This window comes from Melospiza melodia, chromosome Z (assembly GCF_035770615.1).
Source record: "Melospiza melodia melodia isolate bMelMel2 chromosome Z, bMelMel2.pri, whole genome shotgun sequence".
NCBI classification, from domain to species: domain Eukaryota; kingdom Metazoa; phylum Chordata; class Aves; order Passeriformes; family Passerellidae; genus Melospiza; species Melospiza melodia.
The window spans coordinates 55,239,430-55,262,389 of NC_086226.1; the positions used below are offsets into that span (position 1 = coordinate 55,239,430).

At 39.9% G+C, this 22,960-nt stretch overlaps 1 protein-coding gene across 1 annotated transcript; it reads right to left on the bottom strand.

The window, feature by feature from the left end:
• Positions 1-15,707: 15,707 nt before the first annotated feature.
• Positions 15,708-22,518, bottom strand: ISCA1 (iron-sulfur cluster assembly 1). Its single transcript, XM_063179687.1, has 4 exons — positions 22,405-22,518; positions 20,434-20,487; positions 18,631-18,736; positions 15,708-18,168 (listed from the first exon to the last, which is right to left on the bottom strand). The coding sequence occupies exons 1-4, from the start codon at positions 22,483-22,485 to the stop codon at positions 18,020-18,022; spliced, it is 390 nt and encodes a 129-aa protein (XP_063035757.1). The 5' UTR covers positions 22,486-22,518; the 3' UTR covers positions 15,708-18,019.
• Positions 22,519-22,960: the final 442 nt, after the last annotated feature.

Consider the following 22,960-nt stretch of genomic DNA (forward strand, 5'->3'; position numbering starts at 1 on the left):
ACATGTGTGCATGTCCATTTTTAGTGTGTGGTGACTTCTGGGCACATTCAAGGTCTGACCTATCATCAAAAAAACCTTATAGGCCACCCACCTACTGATTGTCAAATTATGGCCTACATTTTTCAGGATGTGCACTTTAGTGATGTCATTTGGCCTTGGAAAATATATATCCAAAAAATCTTGAAGTAAAATGAGTGCAGGCTGAAACACTGAATAACAAGCTATCAAATGGAATCTTACTGCAGTCATGCTTTACTGAAGCCCAGACAATGATAAGGGGTTTTCTTTTCTTGTCACAGATTCTGTGTGCTTTCTCTGAGCAATTCTGAATGGTGCCCCTGGGCTTAACTTGTGCAAATGGCAACTTTTTTCTGGCTTCTTCAGGTCTGCAGAAGTTGCCTCAGTGTCAGTTCTCTTGCTTAATTACATTGCCTCATTCAGATAAAATGCCCAATGTGCTCTGATATGCAAACAAAGAGCTTCATGAAAAATCCTGACAAGCTGTAGGAATTACAGTTAGGCAGGCTAGTCTTGCTAGGACAAAATCAACAATCTACTGTTGAGCAATAAAATGCCACCTTAGAAAAGAACATGTTGACTTGGAGAACTGGATCTTTACCAGATGACCTGTCAGCTTCACTGATTGGCTTCTTTTCTTTCTTTTTCTTCTCTGTGTCTTTGGTATTTTGGCAGCTAACTTGTCCTATCCTGGGAAATAGGCTTTTCATTCATGAGATGCCTCTAAATGTTGCTTTAGGAGGTTTATTGGTTGATGTTAATCTTCCGTATTGGTTGATGCCATTTTCTTGGGAAAAGTATTACCTGCAGGCAATGGCTGTATTCACTCTTGGTGGTTCACCTTGGATGTCTATGGAGTCAGAATTAAGTCAACCTTTTCTCTTCAAAAATTGTAAATAATTCCTCTTACTGGCTTACACATAATTCCATATGTGTAAGCCAGTAAGAGGAATGGAGCACATTATTTTCTCTAGTTGTTATATTGATGGACAGCCTTCTATGATATTAGTTGCATATGCAATGAAGGATGCCAGTTTTGCAAGCATTTGCTACAACCTTGTGTATACGAGTACAGTCCCATGCATGGGTTACAGGCTAAACCTGATTTTCCTGGAGCATGGGCTGGTATTTGTAAAACTTAGGACTATTTGACTGGAATTCATAAAGTGAAGGATATAGCCTGACCTCTGCTGTGCAATTACAGAGCAAAGCAAATCAGTCTTCTCTGTTTTTCAGTGAGTCAGAACAATAATGCTGTTTTTACCTAATGAGAGTGCTGAAAGGCTTAACTTATTAGGGATAGCACATGGCTAGTTCAATACATAAAACAGAGTTTAAAGTTGAAAAAATTCTCTTTGGGTCATGAATGTCTAGCCAGAAAACAGTGGTATTTTCTAGAAAAACTGTCAGTGATACAAAACCGCAATTCTGCAGCAAAGGGCAGTGTTAATTGACATGGTAACTGAATGCAGTTTTGGCTAACTTGCCTCACTTAGCTTATAGGAAGATAAAACATATAAGGATCATTTTTTCCACTTCTTAGTGCCAGAGTTCACGTTACATAAGAGGATATGGTAATGTAATGATAGACTGTATGTGACTGTATTCTAGCTCCAGTGGCACACAGTATTCTAGCTCCTTGATACAGGGCTCTGATGTTGTTACGAACAAATGTTTGAGATAACTTAAAAAATCATTGGTGAGGGTATCATCAAAAGCCAGATTTAATATTAAATGACATCACGAAAAAACTCATTGGCAAGATTCACTCAACTACTTACAGGACAGTTAAGGCACAGCAAAGAACAACAAAACCATACAAAATCCAAAATCAAAAGAGACATGATGGAGAATTCTCTAAGGATGTGTATATGGCCAGGAGGGTGTGTGTGGGGGTGGGTGTGTGGATATGTTTAGATATGTGTGACAAAGGACAGTGAGGGCAAGGATAAAAAGGAACACAACCAAAAACTTTAACAGCACTCAAACTTAATAGTAATTTAACTTAACTTATACCTTAAACTTAATAATTTAAGGTTGTTGGAACAACAACTTAAATTATACCTAACTTAAATGATACTTTAAACTTAATTTATAATGTAACTAATAATCTAACAGAAGAATAGGTCTTAGTGGCATTTAACCTAATTTATAACTTCAAAGTTATACTTAGCAACTTAGCAAAAGAGCAACACTTAGCAGTGTTTAAGTAAGGTTAAGTCTTAAGTCACAAGCTTACTTACAGGCCTAACTTACAGGGTACTTAAACATCTAAGAAAGCAGCATTTCTCTCAGATGTTGCACATGCGCACATGCATGCAACAAAGACAGAAAGAGTCAGTGCAAGCAAGGTACCTGTGAAAAATTCCCCTTAGAGATCAGTGAAAAACTCACTTCAGATGCTTTTGCATTTCCTGACAGATGAAGGATCAGGCCTCAAGGAGTGGGGACATCAGACCAAGACTTGTTGCTGTTTGGCGATCTTCCAAGTATAGCAAATTTGAGAGTTCGCTGTCTCAGAAAGGCTTCCCCCTCAGAGGGAGGCTGCTGGTCATAGCCCACTGAGATCCAGGAGAGCTCAAAGGGTTTTGTTTGGACTGCTGTTTATAGGGTCTCAAGACAGTAGGCTTTAGTCATAAAGTTTCATCCTGGCCACAGTTTGGATCAGCTCTTTCTTTGAATGTGTGAGAACAGGAACGTTGTGCCATTGAGGCAAGAAAAATACTTTCCAAGGTTATTCACAAGGAAAAAAGGAGCTCCTTAGACAACAGTTCCTGGGAGCAGACCATGTTTCTGGTAAGCTTAGGAAGAGCTAAGCCCGTTGCTGTTTCCAAGGCTGAGGCCTACTGAACATTTCTTAGACTGCAGTACAGCCTGGAATAGGGGAGAGGGGGAATGCACCACTGCGGGTGTCTATAAAGCGCAGGCTGATTTGCACCTCTTTACATGAATTCTGCATTACATTGTACATAACACCTGCTACATGTGCAGGTACAGCACAAAAAGGAAAACAATTATAAAGGTTATGTGGGAATTGCTAGAACTACTTTGGAAATGCAGGTGGGAAATTGAGAAGTATCCAGCAAGGCAATCTACCTATAAATTCAGCACAGTAAGACAAAAGGAGAAGTATATTCTGTTTAATTTACGGAGGCTCAAACATAGGTTTCATACAGTGGTATTTGTTTATGTGAAGGTAATGCTGTGTTTCTGGGACTGGTGCCTGAGAGGCACAAGAGTCTGTGTGTGAAACAGATCTGTCACCTTATGGATCACAACAGGGAGGTAGTACAGAGTGACAGCCTTACCAGTGGCTGAGTACCAAGACAAAGAAAAGTATTTCCACTAGGGCTGCTAGCTAGTTGTTCGCTCTTGGGCTGAGACTGCTCCCAACATTAACTCCCTGGCTACCTGTGTCAAATCTCCTTTTGTCAGCAGTTCAAAGATGGTATGTACAGGATGCCACTGAAGTTGAACAAATGTTTCTATACTTCCAACGTAACAGCAGGAATAAGAATACATCACCTTTGAAATACATCACATCAACAGCATTTGCACCTTTTGCACCCAAAAATATGGTACCACAGCAAATCCTGAAGTTTCAGATTAGACACAGCCTCTGTGACAGTCTTTTCCTTCTGCAAACCTACAAGTATTACTGTACAACAGGCACATTAAAAATAAATTTTGCAATACTGTTACCTGAAGAGACAAAAATAATTAGCAAATAAAAATACAGGGTAATACAGGGTGTGGAGATGGCCACCAGATGGTAGCAAACATGTAGTGTAGATGTCTGTCAGATGTTCTCAATTATACTGGATTTCTTGAAAGAGAAAACACTCATGTACATGTTTAAACATTTGAGTTCAACAAGCTGATCTATAAAAATATGAATAAAATTTTGAGCAACCACTCAAAATTTTCTACATAAAACCTACCATTTAGTTATATCCTTCATGGTTACTTTGCTACTGTTAACAGAACACATCCTTAGTGTTCTTCTGACAAGTGAGACAAAAATGATTGCAAAATTCAGCAGAATGATCGACAGTAGTCTTCAGACACCTGGTTGTTGAATTGTCAAATTTTGTCCTCAGTCTAAAGTCAAGAAGACTCCAGTGCTTACTAACTGCCTAACTGCTTCTGCATAAAGATTGTAGAAGTGAATAATGTACAGCGAAAAAAAACCTTTTCAGGATCTTCAAACATAACTCTATGCTAATACCATCTGTTCAGCAAAGCAGCAGTGAGACCCTAGGCTCTAGACTGTTCTAGACAAATATAAAAATTTACCCTTTCTCATAGAAAAATAAATACTGACCTCCTAATCAAAAAGGGTAGTTCATTACATTTCTGCTGACCCTGATTTACACAGCTACAGGGACTGCGTGGTACATCTGTGGTTCTAATCCCCCTAGACATGAAGACAACATAACATTTAAGAAACAAGTCTTTCCAAAGCTGAGTGTATGTATAAGGCAGACTGCATGAGGCCTTTTGGGAGCTTCCTTTGCCCTTTGTTTCTGAGTGAAGTGCCAAAACTTACATCTGCAGGGGTTATCACCACCAGATGTGAACAAAAAAACACACAGCAAACCAAAGCAATAAAACCAAACCAACAAACAAAAACCAAAACAAACAAGACAACCCCACTCCAGTCTATGCCATCAACACCACAAAATTACTGCTATTTTGTTTGTAGAACTCTCTGATTCAAAAATTGAGATATTGATAGGAAAGAGGATGATAGCTTTTGGAGAGCTCGCAACATCACTGTCATCTCTACACAAAGGATGTTAATGCTACTTCATTTTCCAAGTGTCTCAGGCCTCTAAAATACTTTGTGTCAGAACCATGGGATATGGTTTTGGATCCTTTGCTTTTTAAAACATGTGAAAACAACCATTTGGGGTTCTATATATAAGGATAAATTGTTGCAAAATTACTGTCTTCAAGTTCTTTTTTGGTCCTTATGCTTTTTGGATGCCTTTTTTGTACCTCCTCCCTTGATACTCCAGAGGCAGCCAGTAGAGCAGTTGGGCAAGTATGCATCCACCATGACAAGACCTCATCAAAGCCTCTACATTAAATAATGTTCTGTCTGGATTGCTTTTTTGTTTTCTGACAGCTGGGAAGATGTAACATTATTATAGATAATCCCTTGCTCCTGCTTCTACTACCTTCCGTGTGATGACAGAAATTAACAGGTATCTGCACCTGTCTTCTTCACCAGTGGCTGCAGTTTTCCTTGAGAAGAGGTACTGTTTAGTATTATGTTCCATCATGTTTCTAGAAAATTAAATTATTTCATGGAGACTAATTATAAAAACAGTAGAAGTAGTGGAAAGTGTAATGCTAGCAGTGCTAATCCCACTATTGAATTTGTATAGGAAACAGACAGCAAAAGGCTGTTTGGAACAGCAGTGATAAATTTATCACCCTTGGCACAGTGATGCAATCCTGCTACTGTATCTTGGAAAAGGAGTCTGTGCAACTTTTGAAACATAACTATGTGTACAAAATCTGTAACCTTTTGCCTGTTTATGGCATGCCAAGGATAATTCCTGAAGTAAATTCACAGTCCTCTGCACAGCCATGGAGTGCCTTAGGTCCATCCAGCAATAAACAAGCACCTTTCATGAGCTAGCAGCTCTGCAGCACAGAAAAGAACAGCTGGCCCAAAATAGACTAGAGCTGCATCAGATCTGCATGTCACCCACTGCGCTGCCCTGAATAGCTCTTTGTGGATACCACTTTTAGAAGTGCAGTCAGACTTGGCTCTGAGACAACATCCATAGGCCTTTATAGACTTGAAGGGTCTAAAAATAATGTGTTTGGAATAATATACTTCAGCTAAGACTGTGACAACCCACTGGAGCATAACTCAGTACAGACTGTTTCTTTTGCTGCCTGAGGAACAGTAAGCAGGAACTAATTGCCTTGATTGTTTCTCTTCCCAAATTGTGTGAATTTGATTTTTAATACCCTGGTATCAGCTGCATGTACAAGCAATTACAGACTTGAGAACCATTTCCCAAGCTGTTGCTGCCAACAGAACTTTGCCTGTTCCAATATACTCCAGGAAAAAGGGAGAGCATGAACAGGTTCTCACTTTCCCACAGTGGCTGCTCAGCAGTACTTCAAGCCTGCAGCCTTACTACTGAGAATGATCTGTGTGCTATTCATTCTGCTGATATTACACTGCTATCACAGAAAGAAGGAAATTTTCACAATCTTCTGTTATAACAAATCCATCTTGTCAGGGAAAAAAAAATATCTCTGAAACTTAGAGAAAATAGGGATTTCCAAGAATGATCTGTAACATTTTTCTGTGTCTGCTCTCTGAGAGATTGCCATTTGTCATGGGAAGGAAAATCCAGACGGTCTTGAGGTGTCTTGATTCAAATTTAGTCAGTCCCCTCTAAATAAACCCCATGATGCAATTTGAAGCACTTGCCAAGCAGTTGTTCTTTGTCACATCTCAGTGTATCTGCTGTGGTTTATGCCACATCTCCGTCTCTTGACTTTTTCTTCATGTTTTTTTCCACAGGCTGCACCCTCCCAGTCTGTTGTCTACAGTGCCTTGGGAAACCACAGCCAAGGTCTTGCAACAGCATTGCATAGAATTTACAACTGTGAATTCGACATATAGTTCTGCTCATGCTACTTTGGCAATGCACAGGGACTTCAGAATCAAAAATACAAGAGAAGGAAAAATTATATTTCCTTTGGGACTATGCATGATTTATTTACAAGGCACAAATAAAGAGACTAAAGTTAATAGCTCTTGAATGTTATTTTCAGCTGTGTTACTTCATCTATGTGACTTTGGGATAGCAGTGTCTATATTTGAGCTTCCATGCATGTATTTGTTCCTTACAATGGCTCTAATCCTTTTAAACTGGTAGTTGTCCAGTGTGTGTATGTGCATCAAACATATGACACAAGAGAAACATCAAACCACATCATAGAAAATCTAAATTTACAAGCTTAAAAGAACAGGACAGAAATGTTGACTTGCACAGTGGAAAAATAAAAATAACAACAACAAAACCAGTAACAACAACAACAACAAAATTATATTACCTTGTAAAAATTTTTGAAACTTTCTCTTACTCTGCCCTTTTCATGATCACAGCTTCAGTCACCAAGTGTCTCTTTTTAAGAGCTTGGGGACTGCCAGTGAACCACCCACTCAGATTTCTAAATCCATGCATGAATGTATGGGAACACTGTCAGGCACTGCCACAGCCAAACCTTACCTTAGAACCAGGCACACAAACTAACAAACAGTAGAAATGTGTTATACGTTAGGATAAATTGTTGAATACTGTAACTGATAGACATTGTAGCAAATCTGTACTAGGCAAATAATTATTCTACTGCATAAAAATCCCAGAATCACAGAATCTTTTAAGCTGCAAAAAGTCTCTGAGGTTATCACACCTAACTTTTGACTGATCAGCACCTTGTCAACTAGACCATGGCACTAAGTGCCCCATCCAGTCATTTCTTGTACATCTCCAGGGACAGTGACTCCACCAACTCTCTGAGCAGCCAATTCCAATGCTTAGCAATCTCATTTATGAATAAATTCCTCCTGATGTTCAGCCTGAACCTTGCCTGGTGCTGTTTGAGGCTATTTCCTCATGTTCTGCCACTTGCTGCTTGGAAGAAGAGGCCAATCCCCACTTGGCTACACCCTCCTTACAGGTGGCTGTAAAAAGTCATAAAGTCATCCCTGAGCATTTTTTTCCAGGCTAAACAAGCACAGTTTCCTCACCTGCTCCTCATCAGATTTGTGCTCCAGACCCTTCACTGGCTCCCTTGCTCTGCTCTGTGCAGAGTGAAATTCCAGCTGCATCACACCATTGCTACACCTTACTCTTAAAACATAACGATAAAGAAAGACATCAGTGAGGATTATAAACCCCTGATGGGGATGGACCATTTCTTTCCAATGTAAGAAATGCCCCTGTTTCTTTATGTTTTATAAATAATTCACAAAAGGGACTGGTCTGTTCACTCCATGGTAATTGCACAGTGAAGCTGTGCTTCAGATGAGAGAAAAAACAACCCACTGAAACCCAGCCATTTCTAGCAACTCAAGCTGTTACAGTACTGATCACAAAGCAAATAACACTGGTGTGACTTCATTGTTGGATTACAGATAGTGGCAGCCATAAAAGGACAGAAGCCACCTCCCCCACACACCTTTTTTTTTACAGATTCTATTTGTTTCACGAGAATTCACACTTGTGAGTCTGAAATATCAGAGAGCTAAAGAAAACCCAACTGGAGCTAGTTGGGGGAGGAGAGGGAACAGAGAGGAGAGGTTTAAGATATCATCTTTAATCATCTTGCTGCACAGCAGAATTCAGCCTCACAATAGACAGAAAGGTTTCCTCTGCAGTGAGCAGGCAGAGTGCATTCAGCCAGCTCCAGCACCCTGTGTAGAATAAAGCACTTCAGAATTAAACATTGAGCATCACAACCATCACTGAAAGTTGAAGTCTCATGTCTGAGGTGAGGCGTAATAGTTCTTATTGTTCCTCAGTAAGTGTAGTAGATACTGAAAATTTGAAAAAATAAGACCATGTGTCTCCTAAAAAATTTTAGTTCCTCAGTTTCAGCAAAGATGCTGCTGACATAAAATAATAATAATATTATTATGTTGCTGACATAAAATAATAGAAAAAAAAATTTGTACTAAATTCTTTACTATAAAAATACTACATGAATGAAAACATTCATACAAAACACAGGTTAGAGTGCATTCCTAATTCTCATTTGTTTTCCTTCCAGTAGCTTCTCCAAAGGCTTTTATTTGGTTTAGCTTGTCTGTGAATTTTAAACATAATTAATAAAGACAGCTTGAGCTGATCTCCTGGAAGTTACACAATCTCTGTTTTATTTCAGGAAGTCTGTCCTACAAATTACAGACTGTGATCAAGTATGAGAGTGCTACTACTGAAACACAAGCACTGGTTTTCTTTTTTATAAGCACTTGCTGAAGGATCTGCAAAAGCTGTCATTTGTGTTACATATTTTAGTCCAGCAGTATGGACCCATCCAAAGACATGTAAGATTCATGTTTTGAGTGTGGCTTTATGTACAGAAGGAATCAGAGGTTTTTTGCTTTATGATTCATTAGATCACTTTGCAAGGGAAGTACTCTCCAGTACTACACCAATATCAGGGAGAGACATGAGTCTGCAGGAGCTAAGGCACAGCCTTTCCTTTGGGCAGCAATAAAACACCTCCTTCTTTAAAATAAGTGTTTTCTACAGCAAATGTATATAATTGTCTTGCAGCTAGAACTCTTTTGTACATTTATTTTTTTGCAGGAAGCTCCTTCTCATGTCTGGGGAGGACACATATCTGGGAAATCAAGCTGTGTGTCCTTACAAACTATAATTCTAAAGCAGGAACAGATATTATCAGAAAATAGCCAGAATACTCACTGAATAGTTATCTTTCCTAGGTCAGAAGGAATCCATTCCACACTTCATGGTTGTAATCCAAAAGTTCACTGAAGCCTGGGGGCTTTCATTAACTTTGAATGAAAGGTCTGATCATTAAAAAGAAAAAAACCTAAACTAAAAAAAATCACAAAGCAACACTTCACCACCTAGCTGCCAGCCTCTGTGTGGGGACAGTATTAAAGTTGAGCAAAGTAGAACCAGCTGAGGTTTTCACTCTGCTTTGTACCACATCACTCATGGATCTGAGGAGAATGCTTTATAGTTTTATAGTAATTCTCTGGAGAAGTTCCTACACAGTTCTACCCAGTGGGATTTCTGAGAGAACAGCTAGTGATGGCAGCTAAGGCAGCTCAGCATTTTTTTCTCAGGTATCTCCATAAACACCAGCCAGGACCATGCTTGCTGAAATACCTGTTTTCATCACTGTGCTGAACAGTCTCCATATGTGTCTCCAGGGAATAATTTGAATGGTGTAGAGAAATAAAGAGCACAGGAATCTCTTTACCAGGAAGTTCCCAGCAATGGATCAACTTCCCAGTAGCCTGAAGTTGTTTCTGGGTCCCTAGCAAGAAGAGAGGCTCTGCTGAGGCAACACTTCTGTACAAATTGGTTTGCCGTGGCAACCAGGAAATCTAAAGATGTTGCTAAAACTTGGAGGCATATTGTGGATCAGGCAGAGAAACCTCCTTTGTAATCAGGACTGAGAGAATTATGTCATAAAACAGGAGAGTCTGATGAGTTAAAGGAGAATTGAAGAGAAGGAGGAATACAACTGGGATATGTATTCCTGGAAAAAAAAGAAAAGGACTGTTCCCTGGGCATTGAATGCTAGGACTTCTTCTTCATGACCAGTAAGAGCAGATTGAGAGGAAAAGTGATCAAAAAAATACTAAGATGTTGTCTGCAAAGAGGGTAGAAGACAATAAATATGTGGAGAGAGCTGAATAGAAAAAAAGTAAGAAGAGAGAAATGAAAGGATGAGAGAAGAGGAAGGGCAGACTTGAGTTCCTTAGTCTGGGCAGGGCACAACCTGTTAAGTGGGATGTTTACTGTAGAACACGCCTACTCTCAGGACCACATCTGACCCAGGGATGTCTCAGACAGCAGTGAACTGAGCTAGTCTCTCTAGACTAGGAATTACATTGAACAGAAAAATGCGTACAACATTTTATTTATACTATAGCAGAGACAAAGAAATATAAGCATATTGTTTTTCTGAAGGCTTATGTTTCCCTCCAGCTGCTCTGCATTGAGGAGCACTAAAACACTTGGGAGAGTCATATTATTCTGCTGTGTTTGTACAGCATGAGAAGGTCATGCTTCCCACTCAATTTCCAGCTACTACTACAGTCTGACGCATAATTTAAATAATGGTAACTTTATAAATTGCCTATAGCACTTCAGCTTTATTTGCTTTCTCTGCTGAAGTGCAGTATTTTCCATTTAAATTCATGATGCAGAAAAGGATATAAAGGATAAACAGAAAAAATTATTGAATCTTCTCAGACTGTGGAAAATCACATACGTATTTGTGACATGGGCAAAAAAAGTATTATTTTAACACATACATATAATACAACATTTTCCCAATAATAAGTGGGAGTACATTGTAAGAAGGCAGAACATTGACCTCTGTATGTTGAAATTTAAACCAGTGCTCAGGACCCAACACTTTCAGCGAGATACCTACACTTGATAAGTACCTACCTTGTTTGTTATTGTTATTTCTTAGAAGGAAAAAAACAAAGAAAAAAAAACAAAGCAGAAAAAAAGAAAAAGCAATCCTACTTCTGCTTTCACTGGGGTGAATGGAGTGATTTTTACTGATTATAAAGTCATGATGTAAAATAATTAATACATGATCACTGCTTGGCGCTCATCTTTCCAGTCTAAGTCAGCACTTAACAGCTGCACGCTTTTACAAGAGTGTGCTCTAGCTATAAGTGTGTTGCTAGCAGGTCCAAGACAGATTTGAAGTGATGCTGCCTATGTTGCATCTGTTATTTCAAGCAAAAACCAGATCTTATTTCAACTTTTTTCAGTCTGTCCCCATATTAAAGCCTACTTTTTCATCTAGGTACTGATTTTGTTGCTGTTGGCCTCTAAGGAACATCTAGGCCGAGACAGTGTGAGAACCAACCAAAACCAGCTGCATGAACAGTTGTCAGCTCCCTGGGAGATGTAAGGAAGTGGATGCTACGGCAGTCTTCAAGTGATGGCTCTCCTACCCAAATGTATTGCAACAGCCTCTATCAAATCATTCCTTGAGGATTTGATGCTTTATCTGAGAAGCCAAGAGCTAAAACAATTAGTTAGTTTTTCCCAAGCTGTGCAGGAAGGCCACTCAGAGCTATGGTGTTTTGCTTAGACATGCATACACACAGGCATACACACACAGAGAGAGGGTAATAGATGAAAAATTCATATGCAACCCTGAAGTACTTTGTAGTAATGAAGGTGGAGAGGAGGGAAGATATATGGAAAGTATTGCTTTGGCTCCCTTTGTTGTTCAAGTAGAACTAAAGATGCACTGGTATGGAAACCTCTTTGCACAAAATGGTCACAGTATATGCAAGCCATTAGCTATAGCAGATTCATAAAAAACAGCCTCTTAATACATTTCACAATAGGTGTACTGTGTCATGATTTTAAGAGGAGAAAATTGTGTAGGTTAACCCAGATCCCACCAAAATCCACTACAAGTTTCCTACTGAATTCAACAATCGGAGCAACTCACAAGCTTTTTTTGTAGGAATCAATTACCTGTATGCACGTGTATCTGAAAGTGCTCCCAAATGCCTGTAGGGGTTGCATATGTTTTTAATATTTGTTTTTAATGATTTTGTAGAAAAAAAATCTTGTTTTGTGTAAAAAAATGTAGCAGATTTTTTGCCTACCTCTGCTTTGACAAATATCTTTTCATATCCCAGATATTCATGCTTCTATTACTGACAAATTTCTTCAGAGTCTAATGTCTGAATTCCTATATCCTAGCTGACTTTTCAAATTCAGACTTTTCCTTCTTTTCCGTCAGAATTTTCCTTCTGTGGTTCCCGAATAAGTTGATTTGTAGTACTCTGAAACATCCATAAATAATTATCAGTACAGACTGCTCACCATCAGGATTGTGTAATGCAGGCATGAATGAAATCTTGAATCTTGACTGGAGCCTTTTCTCTTTCCTAAAGTGTTTTATTTTGCGCAACATTTCCTTCCCCTCTCTCACCCTGAAATACTTGTCTTGGATCAAATAAACTGGCAGTAACATCTAAGGAAGTATAAGTTTTTTCAATGGCTCACAGACCAACCTCTCTGTGTCCTCCAGCAACAGGTACTTTTCACTTTAAGAGAACTGACTGACATCTTCAGATATGGAACTGTGTGGGATTCTTATTCCTGCTCTTATTGATTCAGCATTTTGCTCTTCAGCATCTATTTGTGAGCAGTTGCTAATAACAGGCTCATTAGAAAGCAAGCTGTGTTTGTCACATGCTGTAGCACTGCAGTTGTTAGATCTTACCGCTAACAACGTAGCATAGAGAAAAGATGTGTGCTTGCTCCAGAAAACACGGGTACCTTGCTGCTAATTTTTAGTATTTGTGAGGGATGATGACAATTCTTGAAAAGCATATTGGAAAATCTTCACATTGATGGTGCAAGACTGTAAAAATATATAACTTGGATGACTCCGAATTTTTCTGTTGCTTAAATTTTTTGAAGACCAGCAGTTTTGATAAATTTGCAGTTCGGTAGCAATTGATCATCTTACAACACAAACAAATCATCTTTGCAAAAAAACCTGTAAAATCTAAACAAAAAATAATCACAGGCTGAGTATGAAAGTAAATCACAGAAGAGAGAGACAACCATGTTCCCAAACAGTCCACAATAATGATGAGTACATTTCCTTTGAACACATATGTAGTATGCATATCCTAAAATATTTGTAGTAGACTGCAGATATCAACTTCTCTGTGAAAAAAAAAATCTGCATTATGCCTTGGTTAATAAAATGGCCCAAACGTAATTAAAAAATGTAGTTTGCCTGGAACACTGTGTACATGTATAAAACAGATCACTAAGAAGAAGTGAGCTTTAGGAAGCTTTAACATTGTGTATATCTCTGCTGAGTTTGTGTCCAGAACCGAAGTCAGCCAAATGCCAACCTATCTCTTAGTAGGAGGTTGTGAAAATGAGCATGAATGGTGAAAAAACCCAATGCCTCAAAAGCTTAAAGCTGGTCAGAAAGCTGCTCTGCTTTCTTTCCATCTTGGAAATGGTTTGACAATTTGGATTTCTGTGGTCATTTGCCAGGTGTCAGGAACAGACATAACGCACAGAACAAAATGCAAGAAAGACAAACAGCTGAGCTGAGCAATGCTTTCCACCTGTATAGGCAGAAGTACTCTGGTATTTGGGAAATCTAATAGGAAACTTGGAACACGGACATGAGGAAAGAGGCGATTTACCTTTTGAAACGTGTGGACTGGAAACTTGCTGCCACCCAGTGTCAGTAGGTATCTATTCCCATGAACTAGCCCTTGGAATTCCACCCTCTCCCTAAACAGACAGGGTCTGGGGCCCCTGGGTTCTCGTGTGAGAAGCTTGGGGTGCACAGCTGCTGGCTAAGGCACGGACAGGCTGAGGCACAGCCCACTGAAAGGGAGCATAAGAGGGGAGAATAAAGACCCTGGTAAAACTGAGTGGTTAACCTTCCCTTGCTGTACCTCTCTTTAAGAAAAACGCCAGACATTGCATACAAATTTTGCTATTCAAATGCTGTTCAAGCCCAAATGCATGCGGAATTGCACTAAGTATGTACATTTTCCTCACCATATTGAAGCAGGACATCTCTTAGGTGTTAAAAGTGGCAGTAACGTGCACAGAGCCCAAACTGCTCAGTGGCTGGCAGATTACTTCACAGACAAAAAGTTGTATGGGTCATCAGAAAAAGTAATTTCAAAGTATGATTTTATTTTAAAATTTAAGCACTCTTTTGAGAGTTATTTTGGGTTGAAGACTGAGGTGCACATTCTGACCTATCAGACAACCATGGAATTCTTCTGCAAGAAGAAACTGCAAAATTTTAGCATCATAAAAAAATTGTGTCATGAACAGCCAGGCAGCCAGTGTTAAGCATAAAGTGGTATAGGTGGAGATTTTTTCCACCAATGAAGGTGCTGATTTAAAGAAACAGGGCTAATAATAATTACAATTATAAAAAAAATCAACAATAGAAGCAACATAGAGCATATTGGAATTAAGTTAAAAAAAAAGGTTTCTTTTCCATGAAAAAGTAAGCCCCTGAATCTTTATTTTGTAGCTCCTTTTAATTTTGTTCCATCACCTCATGTCCAGTTGACTTGCATATTGAGCTACTCATTTTTTTCCTAAACAAATTCTTCCTGAGCCTTTCAAAAAGAGCTATAAAACTTGGTTGAGCAGGGATATCAATCTGGTTGAGCAAGCAAGTGGTTTTTCACAAGTTCTTAGAGAACTCCCAACAGAAAGGCTCCTGACTGTATGAAGGATTTCCTGTCTCTCTCTCTAGAATCATGAATATGCAATTGTATCAATGACCTCTGACATTTTTCCAGAATCCATTACTTCACCTTCTATTGTTCAGAATTTTCATCTAACAGCAAAAGGAACCTTTAGGGCTGCAAAGACTGTATCTAAGAGAAAGCCCCAAACGTGTCACGGACATAGTACACTATAGAATATGAGTGCCATGATACAGCACTGAAGTGCAACAGTGGAGAACACCCTTTGACTCTCATCCTGGAAATGCCTAGCCAGTTCCAAAAACCTTTTATGTCAGCAGTTACTTCAATCAAAATCATTATCCTACATTGAATCATACCATAAACATTTTTGGTATGTGAAAGCCTTCAAGATATATTCATCTTGTCTGCTAGAATTTTTACCATGAGAATAGTGTGTAATGAATTTTAATAGAAGGCTGTGCATTAACAGTGCACGCTCCCAGATGCATAAATATCTTGTGTACACAGTTAACTAATTTTTTTGCCATATATTTCTATGCCATTTCAATGCTGTTAATATCTGGAAATGTTTAATATTTTGGGGAAATACTAAGTCAGGTAACAGTAGCATTGTGTCTACTTTGTAACCCCCGCTACAAGCATGTTCTCTCCCCCAGTGCTTTATTACTTTAAAAAATCATTCAAGATAGGAATATTTCACGGTTACCAACAGGCTATATTTATTGTAATTGAGGACTCTACATACATTGTTGCACAAAATTATAATGGACCAATCAACAAAAAAACCATACAGTTTGAATGCAACTGTAAATAGCACTTTAGCAGTTTAACATATTGTGCATTAGTTGTCTTAGTGAGGTGACAACTTAAGATGATTGCTTCACGGGAGTACAAAAGTGCAAACTTTCATTCAAGGCATACACAAATACACAAAAAGGATTACTATACATGCCACAGGTCTAAAATAAACCTCAAACCAATGCTCTCCACCCCAAAACAAGTTAAATGAGTAAGTACCAGCACTCTTAGCAACCATCAGTGTTACCACATTCAAAGTCTTATCTCTAGCAAGAAGCAAAGAAATGCAATCTGAAGAAATGCCCTTAGCTTGGAGTTTTAGATGTAATGCAACTATGTCACATGAACTCCATGTTTTTGTTTGGCAAGAGTGAAAGAGTTACATCACTACAGAAGCACTTCACCAGTGTATTACCACTAATTCCTGAATCACTATATGGAGTAACTGTGTGCAACAGTTGACTGTTGAAGGAAATAGTGTCTTTAAATCAAAAGGTGATATTCAACTAAAATTCAAGTATTTACTATTAGACTGTAAGTAATTCTGATCTTCTGTTCCTGTGCACTACATAAAGCAGATGAAGCGTAATTTTTTATTTTTTCATTTTTTTTCTTCCCTTTGCTCTGGGAAAAGGTGTAGAGGGAAGAACCAAAATGTAGGTGCAATGCCACATCTACAGCAGTTGGTGCGGATATGTGGCATACAACTGTCCACATCAAGATGATCTCTGGATTTTCAACACACAGCCTTAATGCTCTCAGATCATTCCCATCTCAACACCTACAAGACTCCTGCTGTCCCCTCTTTTTTATTTTCACCAGCTGTTCAAATCTGTTGCTCAAGCAGACGTGTTACCTTCTATTCTGCACAAGTGAGCACCTGAGCTGCACAATGTCATCTCTGGACAATGAGGAGATAAAAGGGTGCAACAGTTTCTCTCTCATACCAGGTTGGGAAGGTCTGGAGAGACTTATACACTTCTGTATCGGCACCAGTGAAGAACTGCTGCAGATTGTGTAAGCTTGAAAGACACTTGTTTACAAAACCAAAATTATGATTAAGTAAATTCCAAAGAAAAAATGGCTTCTTACAGTATTTTAATTACTGCCTAGATCAATTTAAAAGTAATATGAAATACTAAGGGTTTTTCATCATTAAAAATGATTTTTCTCCTGTTATCAAGTTAAATCCAAGACAGGAGTTAAACACAGGGGACCACAAGCTTTGGTGAAAAAAATCTACTACTTAGAGTTATGAAAAAGAGTTCAAACTCTAACTCTAAATTAGTAGTATGCATGATTACAGAAAAAAAAAGTAATGAGAAATCTGAGATTTGTCTCTCAATAAGTTTTCACAGATTTTGGTGCAAATACAGCACATTCTGCGAACATGGGGAATAAGAATGTGGAAGCAGTTTTACCACCTTTGCAAATTAAGTGAAGCAAGATAAAAAACTGAAATGTGAAAAACAAGGCATGCGTATCACTTTTTAGCCCTCCAGTACCCAGATACTTCATGCTTTGAAAATGACCAAGTAGAGCAGGGACTATGCCTTCAACAAAGAAAGGAAAATAATTAAAATTAGGCTAGCCCTCTTCCAAGCATTTCTACAACAGGCACTACCATAGCGTATTCACTATATTAATACATGAACATCATTTTTATTTCCCTGAATTTAAGGGAAAATAAACCACCAGAAAATGCACTTGTAAAAAGATGAAAGCATTGGAAAAGTACAAGGTAAGCAAGGATTGTGTGCTTGTATATATAAATCTTTATAAATACTCACACAGAAATGGTTATGATTTTTTGTCCATTGGTTTGTTTGTTTTCCCCAAATCAAAGCAGAACACAATGTATTCTTTCAAATGGGTTTTGAATGGGGAAGTACGAGTAGGATTGACAAAGAAAATGACAGAGGAAAAGAACAGTGAAATTTTATTTCCTTGGCAGGTGGAAGTACAGAGATGTTACTGCAGCACTCACTATTCTTACCTTTTAGATCCCAATTCATCAGAAATTACAGTGTAACTACATCAGGGTGGAATTTAACACACAGCTTATATTTTCGAATATGTAACTTTATTTTTCTTAATAGTATCCCCACTTTACGCAGCCTACAAACCTGAAGAAAATGCATTTGCATCTGAAAGTCATAATAGTAAGTGTTTTGGGCTGCTGAAAGTCAAAGAAGTAATCCTGAGATGTCAGATGTTAAAGCTTTCTCCACAGCCACATGTTCCTTTGATGTTTGGATTATTGAAGACAAATTCACTGGACAGTTTGTCTTCTACATAGTCCATTTCAGTTCCTAGAAGTGTCAGCTGTGCCTTCTTTTCAATAAACACTCTAACCCCTTGAAAATAACAGAAAACCAGAAATTACATACAGCAAAACCATCATTCACTTTGAAATTCACTTTTGACCAGGAATAAAAAAAGAGGAAGCTAAGTATAAAGACTACTAGTACAACTTGGTTTCCTTGGCCTGATGTGGGGCACTTCAATCACTATTTTCTTTCTACCAATAGAAGTCTGGCAGAGGTCTGGAACTGTTACTTATGTGTGCACACGAATATCTGCTTTTTGACAGGGGATAAAAATGATGCTGAGGGAAATAAGCTATAGAACACAGCAACAAATCTCAGCTTGAGTACACAATTCCCACGCATAGAAGACAGTAACCCATTCCATACCCTTCTTAAAGTCTGTAAATCCAGGAAGATACAAAACTTTGACAATATAGATTTCTTCTCTCAAAATCACCAGGTTTTATGCCCTCCCCAACAGAATCTTGTGCTGCTGCACCAGAAACTCACCATCTTGAACGACTTCTTCATCAGAGTCTCCTTTCGATTTTGTATATTCTAATGTGTAAGAAAGTCCATTGCATCCCCTTGTACGAACACCTACTTTCACACCTACCTAAATAAAAAGAAACAACAAAAAACACCACCACATACACGACTTCCTTTTTAAAACCTATTCAGAACATCAAGGTAAAAACTATGCAGAACAATGAAGTGCTGACATTTATTTTTCTCTACTGCCTAAATGCAAAAGTGAATTACTGTAAACAGATAAGAGGTAACTTTTTCTTTTTTCTTTTATAAATTTGACTGCCAAGGTAAAAAACCCATCTGATCCTTGCTGGAGCGGATCATGCCCTCCAGTATGCTCAATTTTTGAAGTAATGAACCATAGGCAGTCATATATGAACCAAAAAGACAGTCCCAAAAAGACAGTCAAATTTCAAAGACAGGTATTTTGTGACTTCAAATTACAGTTTACTCAGATGGTAATTCAGGTCATATGACAGTAACATAATTATGAAGCTGTGAGGCCAAAATAAGGGCAGTTACTAGATTATCACAGAACTCTTGCTCTGTCATAATCTAGTAACTGCCCTTATTTTGACACCGTCAGAAAACTTACTTTAAACCAAAGTTCTGAAAAACATGCATTGATTTTTCATTACCTCTATTGCCAAGAAGCAAACCCCTCCCTAAATCAACATATGTATATGTGTATTGGTTTAACTGGTCTTAAAAGCCAACGTTTCTAACATTCACAGCATTCAACAAGTCGGACAAGAAGAGCATCCATGTAAAGAGAAAATCAAGAAGTTTTAACAAAGTAGAAAACTATTTGTGTGCAAGAATCTTTAAGAAGTATCCACATCACCTTCTATGCACCAGTGCTTCATAACTGAAGAGCCAAACTTCACTCTCTATGTCATATGTTGTGATAAAAATGTATCAAAATGTAACACTTTTCATTAAATGGGCTCTCAAGACAAACTGCATCTGATCCTTTCAGATGAAATACCTTTCTCTACAGGAACTGCTACAAATAATGGGTTGGAAAACACAGACACCATTTAAAGCCAGGAAACGAATGACCATATAAAGCATAGGCCCAGGGCTTCCTTAGGATGGTTTAAAACATTAGAACAAATAAGTCTAGTTACAGACATGCAGGAAGCAAAACAAACAATGGCCTTGGTTAATAAAAGAAATATTCTTCTTGGAACAATACTTACTGTAAAAAAACCTAATGCTTGTTTTTACAATGATTATAAAAGAAGCCTATGTGTGTCTTTCCCTCAAGAAGAAAAGACAAACTCATCATTTGGTGAAACACTGGTTACTTAAAAAACACATTGTCTGGCAAGTTTCCTAAGAATTAGGTATTCTCCAATGCATATGAGTATTACTTTATTACTGCATATTTCACAATGAGAATTCCTACAAGAACTTAAATAATAACAGCATAAGAGCTCTATCCCTATCAGAAATCATTACTATGTCATATTAAAGGGTTTCATTAAAATGTAGCTCAAAAATATCTGAAGCTTAAAGTTTTCCAACTTCATTAATCTCAACAGTAACTGTACAGTGAACTGTCTTTACAGTCAGTTGTTTCCTGCATTTCATTTTATAACAAAACAAAGCTGGATATACAAATAAGCTTATGCATTCCTCACCAAAAAAATATGTCAACATCTCTAACAAATACCTCAGTGTTCAGTTCAAACTTCTAAGTTAGCCAGAAATGCTTTGCAATCATGACCTGTACTAATACCTCAGCATACCCTACAGACTGACTCTATCTACACTTACATGGTCAGGTTTATCTTTCAGAAGCTCTTTTATCTTCTGGACAGCAGAAGGGGTCTGAAAGACAAAAGAATACATATAAATTTGATTTTTTTTGTTGCTTATTTGTATATTTGCAATGAGTGCTTGCATGTATTAAAGCTGATGCCTGTAAGACACACACTGTTGTAAAACAGATGTCCCCTCAACCTAATTGACACAGAGCACACAACCTCTTCTCACCTGCACTGCCAGCAAACAGGTACCTCAAAAATTCAATCCTTAATCCTTAACAGTGGGGGTTTTGGCTGTTAGAATATCAGAGTGGCTTGGGCTTGAACACATCCAGAACTTCCCTGGGTAACCCATTCCAGTGTCACACCTCGCTCTTCCTAATACCTCATTTAAATCTCCCTCTTGTCCTATCACTGCGCTTCCTGATGAGAAGTCCCTCTCCAGCTTCCCTGTAGGCCTCCTGCAGATACTGGAAGGTTGCTGTGAGGTCTCCAGACAACCCTCTCTTCTTCAAGGAGAACAGCCCCAACCTTCTCAACCTGTCTTCGTAAACGAGGTGGCTGTAGTCCTCTTACCACCTTTGTGGCCTCCTGTGGACTTGTTCCATGTCCTTCCTGTGCTGGGAGCCCAGGGCTGGATGCAGGTTCCAGGTGGGCTCTCCCCAGAGCAGAGCAGAGCAGAGCAGAGGGGCAGAATCCCCTCCCTCCCCTGCTGCCCACGCTGCTCTGGATGCAGCCTAGGACATGTTTGGCTCTCTGGATTACAAGTGCTCATTGCTGGGTCATGTCCAGCCTCTTATCAACCATCACAGCCAGGTCCTTCTTGATATGGCGGCTATCAATCCATTCTCCACCTAACCTGTTGGTGTGCCTGGGATTGCCTTGCATTTCACTTCGCCGAACTTTATGAAGTTTTTCCACCTCTCAAGCCTGTCAATATCCATGTTGTTTCTTTGCAACTTTTTCCTCCAAAATCACTATCATAATTCAATCAAGTAACTCTTTCTTGTAAAACTTTTGTCACATATCCATTACAGATAAAAATCAGTTAGATATAGAGAGCTTATAGCCTACATCTCTCTCCTCATCAACCTTAAGAGGACCTCTGACTTATCAGCAGCTAAAATTCACCATTCATGCAGATCTAGTTGATGCAGAAATGCAAGAACTAAATGCAAATGTCGAAATTTCCATTACATTCCCACAAGTTTCTAAGACACTAAGAAAAGCATTAGCAATGTGAAGTTCTTACCACGAGCCGAATTAAACACACAAAGCAAACTTCAAGCAGACTTGCAGCAGAAAATCCTCTCTAATTACCACTACCACTCTTGTTGTTAGAGACCCACTACTGAGCAGGAATTACGCGCTCTGACAAACGACTGAGCTCTGTGCACTCGATCTGCCCCTGCTCCTGCGGAGACATGGCTGTACTTTCCTCTGCAGTGCTCTCAGAATCAGAGGTTGGAAAAGACCTCTGAGATCACCGAGTCCAACCTACGACCAAACACCATGTTTTCAAGTTTGGCCTCTCCAGCACGGCCGCTAGTACAGAATGCACGCACTTTACTATTAACAACAGGATGTAAAGCCTTCTTGGAAAGATCCTACGCGTCAGCCTCGGTAAGTAAGGCATTACCCTTTTCCAAAAAAATTTCATCAAATCCTTTTTTTGGAGTGTCTGTGCGACTAGGCCCCGCGGTTCCGCAGACGGAGCGGCGGAGCGCGGGGCCTGCTCTCAGCGGGACCGCCGCGGAGCAGGAGCCACCGCCCGCCTCTCAGCTCTCGCCAGGGGGAAGAGGAGCCCGCTGCAGCCCGCCCGCCGCAGCCGCCCCGCTGGGACTACCGACGCCGGCCCGTCCCCGTCCTTGCGCCCGCCCCGCTGTTGCCAGGAGCCGCCTCACTGCCCGTGGCGCAGCTCCCGCACCCGCGAGGTGCCGCGGTGCCCGCGTCCCGCCCGGTGCCCGCCCGCGGCACTGACCAGCGTGAGGGCGGCGCGGGTCGCCTGGATCCTGCGCTTGCTGACGGCGCGCACCGTGGCGCGCACCACGGACGAGGCCATGGCCCGGCGCCCTCGGCCAGGGCAGCGCCGCCCGCACGCTGTGACGCCACCGCGCACGGGCCGCGGGCGGGGACGGGCGGCGGCGGCTCCGCCCCCGGAGAGGCGCCCGGTCCCGCTGCGGCCACGGCTCCGCGAGGGCGGGGCAGCGCAGGCGGCGGGGCTGCGCGCCCAGATAAGCGGCAAAGACAGCCGGGACGCCCTGCCCTTCAGCCGCCCTGGCGGAGGCCGCGGCAAAACAGCCGGCCAATGTCACGTGGGAAGGGGAGGTTTTCCTGAAAGCCTTTAATGATTGATTAGTCTGTCAGCGCCGTTGAAAGTCCAAGTTAACAGGTTACGGAATAACAATCCTTATTAATTTGGAGTGCTAGGGGGTTGGAATAGAGCTTAAAGATCATCTAGTCACTGCCGTGGGCAGCGACACTGTCCACTAGACTAGGTTGGTCAAGGCCTCATGCAGAACTTCCCTACGCAATCC